Raw genomic sequence first — 11,825 nt, forward strand, 5'->3', positions numbered from 1 at the left:
GGGAACGCTGCACCTTCAAACTCTGCCCCGGGGCGGGGACAAGAGAGTTAATGTGTGGTTAGAGAAGGACAAGTCTGGCTGTCTGATGGTCTATCAGAACGGGTCTATCCGTCTTCCCTTGGGGAGCCGAGTTTCTGATCATCATTGCCATCTTGGTCGCTCTAGCGGGGGCCAGGAGGTTGTATCGACATGGTCTGCTGTCAGGATTAGATCCCCCTTTCCCCACCCCACCCACAACCTCCTGACCCTCACCTTCTCATCCCGTGTCGCCTCGGACAACTCAACCTCACCCCAGCCCCACTTTAAACACTAGCAACTTCAAAGAACAAAGAAAATTCCAGCACAGGAACAGGCCCTTCGGCCCTCCAAGCCTGCACTGACCATGCTGCCCCCCCCGACTGAACTAAAACCCCCTCCCCTTCCGGGGACCATATCAACATAGCAAATGGGGGCTGAATGGCCCCAAATTGTGTAACAGGCTGGAGAAGGGGCTGAATGGGGCCTCCTCCTGTTCCTGTGTAACAGGCTGGAGAAGGGGCTGAATGGCCTCCTCCTGTTCCCGTGTAACAGGGAGAGAGGAGGTGAGAGTAGTAGAGGGGAGGAGAGAGTGGGAGACGGAAGGAGAGAGTGGGAGACGGGAGAGAGAGTGGGAGGGAAGGAGAGAGGGGGAGGGGAGGGGGGAGGAGAGAGGGGGAGAGGGGGAGGAGAGAGGGGAGAAGGGGGAGGAGAGAGGGGAGAGGGAAGAGAGAGGGGAGAGGGGATGAGAGAGGGGGAGGGGAGAGGGGAGGAGAGAGGGGAGAGGGAAGAGAGAGGGGGAGAGGGGATGAGAGAGGGGGAGGGGAGAGGGGGAGGAGAGAGTGGTGGGGGAGAGAGTGGGAGAGGGGGAGAGAGAGTGGGAGAGGGGATGAGAGAGTGGGGAGCGGGGGAGAGAGGGGGAGAGGGGGAAGAGAGAGGGGGAGGGGAGAGTGGGAGGCGGGGAGAGAGGGGGAGAGGGGATGAGCAAGGCAGACAAACGGGGAACTGTCGATCAGACAATATTTGAATGTTCAGCAGAATCCTGGATCCTGCTGAAGTGAAGTTTCACTCTGCATCACAATAAGAAATTGCAGAGAGATTCACACACGTTGCAGAAACTAGACAGAGTAACGACTCCTTGGTAGAATTTCCACTCCTGGACACGGGGGTGAACTTCAGGAGTTTGGAGATTGAACTGGATGGAGGGTGTGATTTATATCCTATTCCTGGTGCTGTGTAAGTAACCACACCGATTTCCATTAACAAAACTCCCCTGCGGTAACTGAGAATTTAATCTCAACCTCACAGAGAGGGTCAGTGCTGAGGGAACGCCGCACTGTCAGAGGGTCAGTGCTGAGGGAGTGCCGCACTGTCAGAGGGTCAGTGCTGAGGGAGTGCCGCACTGTCAGAGGGTCAGTGCTGAGGGAGTGCCGCACTGTCAGAGGGTCAGTGCTGAGGGAGTGCCGCACTGTCAGAGGGTCAGTGCTGAGGGAGTGCCGCACTGTCAGAGGGTCAGTGCTGAGGGAGTGCCGCACTGTCAGAGGGTCAGTGCTGAGGGAGTGCCGCACTGTCAGCGGGTCAGTGCTGAGGGAGTGCCGCACTATCAGAGGGTCAGTGCTGAGGGAGTGCCGCACTATCAGAGGGTCAGTGCTGAGGGAGCATTAGATACTGTTACAGTCACAGCGAGGGTGTAGAGAAAGATCAGCTTAATGTGAGGTCGGTCCATTCAAAAGTCTGACGGCAGCAGGGAAGAAGCTGTTCTTGAGTCGGTCGGTACGGGACCTCAGACTTTTGTATCTTTTCCCTGATGGAAGAAGGTGGAAGAGAGAATGTCCGGGGTGTGTGGGGTCCTTGATTATACCGGCTGCTTTTCCCCGAGGCAGCGGGAAGTGTAGACAGAGTCAATGGATGGGAGGCTGGTTTGCGTGACGAACTGGGCTACATTCGCAGCAATCAGGGAGAGGCAATAGTCGAGTGATATTATCGCTAGAATATTAATCCAGAAACTCAGCTGATGTTCTGGGGGACCCGGGTTCGAATCCCACCCACAGCAGACGGTGGAATTTGAATTCAATAAAAAATATCTGGGATTAAGAATCTACTGATGGCCCATTGTGGGAAAAACCCATCCGGTTCCCTTTAGGGAAGGAAATCTGCCGTCCTTACCCCGGTCTGGCCTACATGGGACTCCAGAGACACAGCAATGTGGGTGACTCTCAACTGCCCTCCAAGGGGTAACTAGGGATGGGCAGTAAATACTGACCCAGCCAGTGACCCCCGTGTCCCAGGAATGAATGAAAAACAAGATATTCCCACTGGGAAATCGCCTCCCCAGACATTATAAATAATTCTTGTGTTAACTGTGCAGACTCCACACAGACAGTGACCCAAACCGGGAATCGAACTCTGGTCTCTGGCGCTGTGAGGCAGCAGCACTAACCACTGTGCCATTGTGCTGTCCTGAGTGGTTACTACAGTGGTTAACACTGCTGCCTCACAGTGCGAGGAACCCGGGTTCGATTCCCAGCTTGGGTCACTGTGTGAAGTCTGCACAATTTCCCCGTGTCTGCGTGTTTCCACCTGATGCTCCAGTTGCCTCCCAGACCCCAAAGATGTCCGAGTTAGGAGCTTTGGCCATGCTTAATTGTCCCTTCGTGTCCAAAGATGTGCAGGTTAGGTGGATTGGCCATGCTAAATTGCTTCTGAACATCACATAAGAAATAGGAGCAGGAGTAGGCCATCTAGCCCTTCGAGCCTGCCCCGCCATTCAATAAGATCATGGCTGATCTGAAGTGGATCAGTTCCACTTTCCCACTTTCTCCCCATAACCCTTAATTCCCCTCGCCTACCAAAAACCTATCTACCCGTGACTTAAATATATTCAGCGAGGTAGCCTCCACCGCTTCAATGGGCAGAGAATTCCAGAGATTCACCACCCCTTGAGTGAAGAAGTTCCTCCTCAACTCCGTTCTAAACCGCCCCCCCTTATCTTGAGGCTGTGCCCTCTAGTCCTGCTGTCCTTTCTGAGCGGGAAGAGTCTCTCTACCTCTACCCTATCCATCCCTTTCATTATCTTATACGTCTCTGTAAGATCCCCCCTCATCCTTCTAAACTCCAACGAGTACAGACCCAGTCTATTTAGTCTCTCTTCATAGTCTAACCCCCTCATCTCCGGTATCAGCTTAGTGAACCTCCTCTGCACTCCCTCCAAGGCCAATATATCCTTCCACAAGTGCGACGACCAAAACTGCACACAGTACTCCAGCTGCGGCCTCACCAGTGCCCTGTACAGTTGCAGCAAGACCTCCCTACTTTTATATTCTATCCCCCTCGCTATAAAGGCCAGCATCCCATTCGCCTTCTTGATCGCCTGCTGCACCTGCAGACTGGGTTTTTGCAACTCATGCACAAGGACCCCCAGGTCCCTCTGCACTGTAGCATGCTGCAGCTTCTCACCCTTTAAATAATAATCCCTCCTACTATTATTCCTGCCAAAGTGGATAACCTCACACTTGCTAACATTATACTCCATCTGCCAGGTCCTCGCCCACTCGCTCAGCCTATCCAGATCCCTCTGCAGACTTTCCACACCCTCCGCACAATTTGCTTTTCCACTCATCTTGGTGTCATCAGCAAATTTCATTACCCTACACTCAGCCCCCTCCTCCAGATCATCTATATAAATGGTAAATAGCTGAGGCCCCAGCACCGATCCCTGCGGCACTCCACTAGTCACCAATTGCCAACCAGAATAGCACCCATAGATACCAACTCTCTGCCTCCTATTAGACAGCCAATCCTCTATCCACGCTAACACCTTACCCTCAACTCCATGCATCCTAACCTTCTGAAGCAACCTTTTGTGCGGCACCTTATCAAACGCCTTCTGAAAATTGAGAAACACCACATCCACTGGTTCCCCTCTGTTCAAATAAATTCAAATAAATTTGTCAAACACGACTTAACGAATCCGTGCTGCGTCTGCTCTATCAAACCATTCCTTTCCAGGTGCCTCGCTATTTCTTCTTTGATGAAGGATTCCAGCATTTTTCCAACAACAGACGTTAAACAAACCGGCCTAAAATTCCCTGCCTTTTGCCTGCTACCTTTTTTAAACAGCGGTATAACATTAGCCATTTTCCAATCTTCCGGCACTTCCCCGGGATCCAGCAAAGTTTGGTAAATAATCACTAAGGCGCCTACTATCACCCCTGCCATTTCCTTCAGAACCCTGGGATGCATTCCATCCGGTCCTGGGGACTTGTCCACCATCAGTCCCATTAGTCTATCAAGCACTACCTCTCTAGTGACAGTAATCGCATTCAGACCCTCAACTCCTACCATCCTTCTCTCTTTAATATCCGGCAAACTGTTCACGTCCTCATCCGTGAAGACCGAGGCAAAAAAACTTATTTAAAGCCTCCGCCATTTCCTCGTCTCCCACCACTAAATCCCCCCTCTCATCCTCTAAGGGTCCAACTTTCACTCTAGCCAGTCTCCTTCTCTTTATATATTTGTAAAAACTCTTACTGTCCTTTTTTATATTTAGTGCTAGTTTAGCTTCATAGTCTATCCTTCCTTTCTTTATCAACTCCTTCGTCTTTCTTCGTTGATTTTTAAACCTCTCCCAATCCTCTAATCGCCCACTACTTTTAGCCACTCTAAACGCATCAGCTTTTAATTTAATACTCTCCTTTATTTCCTTTGATAACCACGGCTGATTATCTCTTCTCCTACAATCCTTCTTTACCATTGGAATAAATTTCAGCTGAGCACCGAAAAAGATCTCCTTAAAGATCCTCCACTGTTCCTCAGCAGTCCTACCGACCAATCTGCGCCCCTAATCTACATTTGCCAATTCCTCTCTATCCTATCGTACTCCCCTCTGTTCAAACAGAGGACACAGGTCCAGGATCCTACTTTCTCATCCTCCATCTGCATCAAAAACTCAACCATACAATGATCGCTCGTCCCAAGAGGATCCCTCACAACAAGGTCCCTAATTCTACCTGCCTCGTTACACAACACCAGATCTAAGATAGCTCGCTCCCTCATCGGTTCCGACACACACTGTTCAAGGAAACTATCCCGGCAGCATTCCAGAAACTCTTCCTCAAGCCAACCGTGTCCGACATGGGTCAACCAATCAATATGTAGATTGAAATCCCCCATAATTATCGCCATTCCATTTCTGCACGCAGCATTTATTTGCGTGTTTATAGCCCGCCCCACCTCCAGGTCATTATTTAGGGGCCTATAGACCACACCCACCAGCGTCTTCCTCCCCTTACTGTTCCTTATCTCCACCCACAACGATTCCACGTTCTGCTCTTTGGAGCCGATATTTCCCTTACTAGTGTCCAAAGATGTGCAGGTTAGCGGGGATTGGCCATGCTAAATTGTCCCTTAGTGTCCAAAGATGTGTAGGTTAGGGTGGATTGGCCATGCTAAATTGTCCCTTAGTGTCCAAAGATGTGCAGGTTAGGGGGATTGGCCATGCTAAATTGTCCCTTAGTGTCCAAAGATGTGTAGGTTAGGGTGGATTGGCCATGCTAAATTGTCCCTTAGTGTCCAAAGATGTGTAGGTTAGGGTGGATTGGCCATGCTAAATTGTCCCTTAGTGTCCAAAGATGTGTAGGTTAGGGTGGATTGGCCATGCTAAATTGTCCCTTAGTGTCCAAAGATGTGCAGGTTAGGGGGATTGGCCATGCTAAATTGTCCCTTAGTGTCCAAAGATGTGCAGGTTAGGGTGGATTGGCCATGCTAAATTGTCCCTTAGTGTCCAAAGATCTGCAGGTTAGGGTGGATTGGCCATGCTAAATTGTCCCTTAGTGTCCAAAGATGTGCAGGTTAGGGTGGATTGGCCATGCTAAATTGTCCCTTAGTGTCCAAAGATGTGCAGGTTAGGGGGATTGGCCATGCTAAATTGTCCCTTAGTGTCCAAAGATGTGCAGGTTAGGGGGATTGGCCATGCTAAATTGTCCCTTAGTGTCCAAAGATGTGCAGGTTAGGGGGATTGGCCATGCTAAATTGTCCCTTAGTGTCCAAAGATCTGCAGGTTAGGGTGGATTGGCCATGCTAAATTGTCCCTTAGTGTCCAAAGATGTGCAGGTTAGGGTGGATTGGCCATGCTAAATTGTCCCTTAGTGTCCAAAGATGTGTAGGTTAGGTGGATTGGCCATGCTAAATTGCCCCTTAGTGTCCAAAGATGTGCAGGTTAGGTGGATTGGCCATGCTAAATTGCCCCTTAGTGTCCAAAGATGTGTAGGTTAGGTGGATTGGCCATGCTAAATTGCCCCTTAGTGTCCAAAGATGTGTAGATTAGGTGGATTGGCCATGCTAAATTGCCCCTTAGTGTCCAAAGATGTGTAGGTTAGGTGGATTGGCCATGCTAAATTGCCCCTTAGTGTCCAAAGATGTGTAGGTTAGGGTGGATTGGCCATGCTAAATTGCCCCTTAGTGTCCAAAGATGTGCAGGTTAGGGTGGATTGGCCATGCTAAATTGTCCCTTAGTGTCCAAAGATGTGTAGGTTAGGTGGATTGGCCATGCTAAATTGCCCCTTAGTGTCCAAAGATGTGTAGGTTAGGTGGATTGGCCATGCTAAATTGCCCCTTAGTGTCCAAAGATGTGTAGGTTAGGTGGATTGGCCATGCTAAATTGCCCCTTAGTGTCCAAAGATGTGTAGGTTAGGTGGATTGGCCATGCTAAATTGCCCCTTAGTGTCCAAAGATGTGTAGGTTAGGTGGATTGGCCATGCTAAATTGCCCCTTAGTGTCCAAAGATGTGTAGGTTAGGTGGATTGGCCATGCTAAATTGCCCCTTAGTGTCCAAAGATGTGTAGGTTAGGTGGATTGGCCATGCTAAATTGCCCCTTAGTGTCCAAAGATGTGTAGGTTAGGTGGATTGGCCATGCTAAATTGCCCCTTAGTGTCCAAAGATGTGTAGGTTAGGGTGGATTGGCCATGCTAAATTGTCCCTTAGTGTCCAAAGATGTGTAGGTTAGGTGGATTGGCCATGCTAAATTGTCCCTTAGTGTCCAAAGATGAGTAGGTTAGGGTGGATTGGCCATGCTAAATTGTCCCTTAGTGTCCAAAGATGTGTAGGTTAGGGTGGATTGGCCATGCTAAATTGCCCCTTAGTATCCAAAGATGTGCAGGTTAGGGTGGATTGGCCATGCTAAATTGTCCCTTAGTGTCCAAAGATGTGCAGGTTAGGGTGGTTTGGCCATGCTAAATTGTCCCTTAATGTCAGGGGGATGAGCAGGGTAAATGAGTGGGGTTATGGGAATAGGGCCTGGGTGGGATTGTTGATGGTGCTGATTCAATGGGCTGAATGGCCTCCTTGTGGACTGTCGATTCTCTGTGGTTAGGACAGTTGGAAATGCCATCTCTGTCTTTCTGATTGGCAGCTTGGGATGTCACTGATCCCTCAGTCAGCGATGGCGGGCGTTGCGGAGATCCACGCACGAGCAAACATCTGAACATGGTGGAGAACTCCGCTGCGTTCTATTTCTCCCAGACAGAGGCTCAGGACAAGATGGCAGCCCAGTGTTTAAAGACGGAGCTGACCAAGACTGGGTTAACTTCGGTCTGGAACTCAGCCAACAAAACCTGGAGGGGGCGGAATCTCCCCATTCCCCAGGGTCTTCGCGAGGAGCACATGGTGGCGGTGATGGCCTACACCCACAATGGGTCTTTGTACCGTATCTTCAACAACCAGACCGAATACTTGGGCCACATTGACCAATACAACACCAATTTCTCGCTCAAGAGTTTTCACTACCTCCTGACCATCGCTGTCCAGAACCTGAGGGATTCTTCCGGAAAGTTCCCCGTCTACCGGGGCACCACCATCTCAATGTTCGGGGAACGGGGCCAAAAGATGAGGTTTGGCAGGTTTGCCTCTACCTCATTCTCGAGGGATAAGGCCGAGGAGTTCGGGCCCAAGACTTTATTCACTCTCAACACGATGTACGGCGTTTCGATCCAGAATTACTCCTTCTTCGAGGAGGAGCAGGAGGTCTTGGTGCCCCCCTACGAAAAGTTTGAGATCATCAGAGCTGAAGGGTCGGGAGGTCACTGCAGCTTCACCCTCCGCTCCAGGGGGTACGAGGGAGTTGAGGTGGGGTTGGAGGAGGATGGGAATGGATGTCTGAGGGTCTATCTCAAGAGGCATCTTCCCTGGTGGGCCTGGCTTCTGATCACCATGGTGATCTTGCTCATTCTGGTTGGGGCAGGAGGTGGTATCTACAAGGTTTGCTGTCAGGATTACATTCCCCACAACCTCCTGCCACCCTCAACCCCTCATCCTGTGTAGCAAAGAGTCCTTGGACAACTCAACACCCCCCCTCTACCCACATCCCCACCTTAAACACCACCAACTTCACCCCCCAGTCCCCCTTCAAACAATCTCCCCCCTCACATCACAACATAGCAAACAATGGGCTGAATGGGGCCTCCTCCTGTTCCTGTGTAACAGGTTGGAGAAGGGGCTGAATGGCCTCTTCTTTTTCCTGTGTAACAGGCTGGAGAAGGGGCTGAATGGGGCCTCCTCCTGTTCCTGTGTAACAGGTTGGAGAAGGGGCTGAATGGCCTCCTCCTGTTCCTGAGTATAAGGCTGGAGAAGGGGCTGAATGGCCTCCTCCTGTTCCTGTGTAACAGGCTGGAGAAGGGGCTGAATGGGACCTCCTCCTGTTCCCGTGTAACAGGCTGGAGAAGGGGCTGAATGGGACCTCCTCCTGCTGTTCCTGTGTAACAGGCTGGAGAAGAGGCTGAATGGCCTCCCCCGTTCCTGTGTAACAGGCTGGAGAAGGGGCTGAATGGCCTCCTCCTGTTCCCGTCTTGTAAATGCAAATTAAAGAGATGTTTGCCAGATTACCAATGTTGTGTTAAAATTGTTGATGGAAAACATGTTTGAAAAATTCTTGTTGTATTCTTTTCACCAAAGCAACTTTTCAATGAACCAAATATCTCACCAAATGCCTCACCGAATCATTGTAACTTACTGGGATCCTGCTGTGTGTATTTTACTGAGGGAATTGGTGAAGTGGGCAGGCAGGTGGCAAATGCAATTTAATGTCATGAGTGTACCCATTCCCTCACTGATAAGGAACTAATTCCATCTTCAGGTTTGCTGATGACCCCACCGTAGTGGGTCGGATCTCAAACAATGATGAGACAGAGAACAGGAATGAGATCGAGAATCTGGTGAACTGGTTCAGCAACAATAATCCCTCCCTCAATGTTAACAAAACCAAGGAGATTCTCATCGACTTCAGGAAGTGTAAAGGGGAACATGTCCCTGTCTACATCAACGGGGATGGAGTAGAAAGGGTCGAGAGCTTCAAGTTTTTAAATGTCCAGATCACCAACAACCTGTCCTGGTCCCCCCCGTGCCGACACTATAGTTAAGAAAGCCCCACCAACACCTCTACTTTCTCAGAAGACTAAGGAAATTTGGCATGTCCGCTACAAATCTCACCAACTGTTACAGATGCCCCATAGAAAGCATTCTTTCTGGTTGTATCACAGCTCGGTCTGGGCTCCTGCTCTGCCCAAGACCGCAAGGAACTACAAAAGGGTGGTGAATGTAGCCCCAATCCCATCACACAAACCAGCCTCCCATCCATTGACTCTGTCTACACTTCCTGCTGCCTCGGGGAAAACATAAGAACATAAGAAATAGGAGCAGGAGTAGGCCATCTAGCCCTTCGAGCCTGCCCCGCCATTCAATAAGATCATGGCTGATCTGTTGTGGCTCAGTTCCACTTTCCCGCCCTCTCCCCATAACCCTTAATCCCCTCTCTTATCAAGAACCCATCAACCCGCTTCTTAAAAATATTTAGCGAGGCAGCCTCCACCACTTCAACGGGCAGAGAATTCCAGAGATTCACCACCCTTTGAGTGAAGAAGTTCCTCCTCAACTCCGTTCTAAACCGCCTCCCCTTTATCTTGAGGCTGTGCCCCCTAGTCCTACTGTCTTTTTTGAGCGGGAAGAGTCTCTCCACCTCTATCCTATCCATCCCATTCATCATCTTATACGTCTCAATGAGATCTCCCCTCATTCTTCTAAACTCTAACGAGTACAAGCCTAGTTTATTCAGCCTCTCCTCATAGCTCAATCCCCTCAACTCCGGTATCAGCCTAGTAAACCTCCTCTGCACTCCCTCCAGGGCCAAAATATCCTTGCGCAGGTGCGGCACCCAAAACTGCACACAGTACTCCAGCTGCGGCCTCACCAATGCCCTATACAGCTGCAGCAAGACCTCCCTACTTTTATATTCAATCCCCCTCGCTATGAAGGCCAGCATCCCATTCGCCTTCCTGACCACCTGCTGCACCTGCAGGCTGGGTTTTTGCGACTCATGCACAAGGACCCCGAGGTCCCTCTGCACCGTCGCCTGCTGCAGTTTTTCGCCACGTAAGTAATAGTCCTTCCTACCATTCTTCCTACCAAAGTGGACCACCTCACACTTGCCAACATTAAATTCCATTTGCCATTTCCTGGCCCATTCGCCCAGCCTATCTAGATCCTTCTGCAGACTCTCCATTCCGCACAATTTGCCTTTCCCCCAACCTTGGTGTCATCAGCAAATTTTGACACCCTACACTCTGTTCCCTCCTCCAGATCATCTATATAAATGGTAAATAGCTGAGGCCCCAGCACCGACCCCTGGGGCACCCCACTAGTCACCAACCGCCAATCCGAATAGCACCCATTGACCCCCACTCTCTGCCTCCTATTTGACAACCAATCCTCTATCCACGCTAACACCCTACCCCCAACTCCATGTCCCCTGACCTTCTGCAATAACCTCTTGTGAGGTACCTTGTCAAACGCCTTCTGAAAATCCAGAAAGACCACATCCACCGGCTCTCCTCTATCCACTGCCCTAGACACATCCTCATAGAACTCCAGTAAATTTGTCAGACACGACTTCCCTTTAATGAAACCGTGTTGCGTCTGCTCTATCAAGCAATTCCTTTCAAGATGCCTCGCAATTTCCTCCTTAATGACGGATTCTAACATTTTACCTACTACAGACGTTAAACTAACCGGCCTATAATTCCCCGCCTTTTGCCTGGCACCCTTCTTAAACAACGGCGTAACATTAGCCGTTTTCCAATCTTCCGGCACTTCCCCGGAATCCAGCGACGCCTGGAAAATAACCACCAAGGCATCCACTATCACCTCCGCCATTTCTTTCAGAACCCCCGAATGCATTCCATCCGGTCCTGGGGACTTGTCCACAATCAGCCCCTCCAGTCTGTCGAGCACCACCTCTCAAGTAACAGTAATGTCATTAAGACCCTCCAGTCCTACCACCTTTCCATCGCTAACACCCGGCAAATTATTCACGTCCTCCTCCGTGAAGACAGAAACAAAAAAGTTATTCAAGACCTCAGCCATATCCCCATCCCCTACCACTAGCTCCCCTTTCTCATCCTCTAAAGGACCAACATTCACCCTAGCCAGCCTCTTCCTTTTTATATATTTATAAAAACTCTTGCTATCCTTTTTTATATTAAGCGCTAGCCCAGCTTCATAGCTTCTCCTACCCTCCTTTATCAACTTTTTTGTCAATCTTTGTTGACATTTAAACCTTTCCCAATCCTCTTCTCGCCCACTGCTCTTAGCTACTCTAAATTCCTCCGCTTTTAATTTAACACTTCCCTTCACCTCCTTCGTTATCCACGGCTTATTACCTCTCCTCCTACGGTCCTTTTTGACCATCGGAATAAATTTCTGCTGAGCACCAAGAAAGATCTCCTTAAAGATCCTCCACTGCTCCTCAGCAGACCTACCTTCC

General features: G+C 49.9%; 1 protein-coding gene across 1 annotated transcript; it reads left to right on the forward strand.

Moving 5' to 3' along the window:
• Positions 1-7,465: 7,465 nt before the first annotated feature.
• On the forward strand, positions 7,466-8,483 carry LOC145340750 (erythroblast NAD(P)(+)--arginine ADP-ribosyltransferase-like). The gene has a single exon (XM_080185209.1). The coding sequence runs from the start codon at positions 7,499-7,501 to the stop codon at positions 8,330-8,332; it is 834 nt and encodes a 277-aa protein (XP_080041335.1). The 5' UTR covers positions 7,466-7,498; the 3' UTR covers positions 8,333-8,483.
• Positions 8,484-11,825: the final 3,342 nt, after the last annotated feature.

Source organism: Carcharhinus amblyrhynchos, unplaced genomic scaffold, assembly GCF_965287045.1.
Source record: "Carcharhinus amblyrhynchos unplaced genomic scaffold, sCarAmb.v2.hapA chromosome_1383, whole genome shotgun sequence".
Taxonomy (NCBI): Eukaryota; Metazoa; Chordata; class Chondrichthyes; order Carcharhiniformes; family Carcharhinidae; genus Carcharhinus; species Carcharhinus amblyrhynchos.

Coding starts and splice junctions, on each gene's coding strand:
- LOC145340750 (XM_080185209.1), top strand. CDS start 7,499: ATGGTGGAGAACTCCGCTGCGTTCTATTTCTCCCAGACAGAGGCTCAG.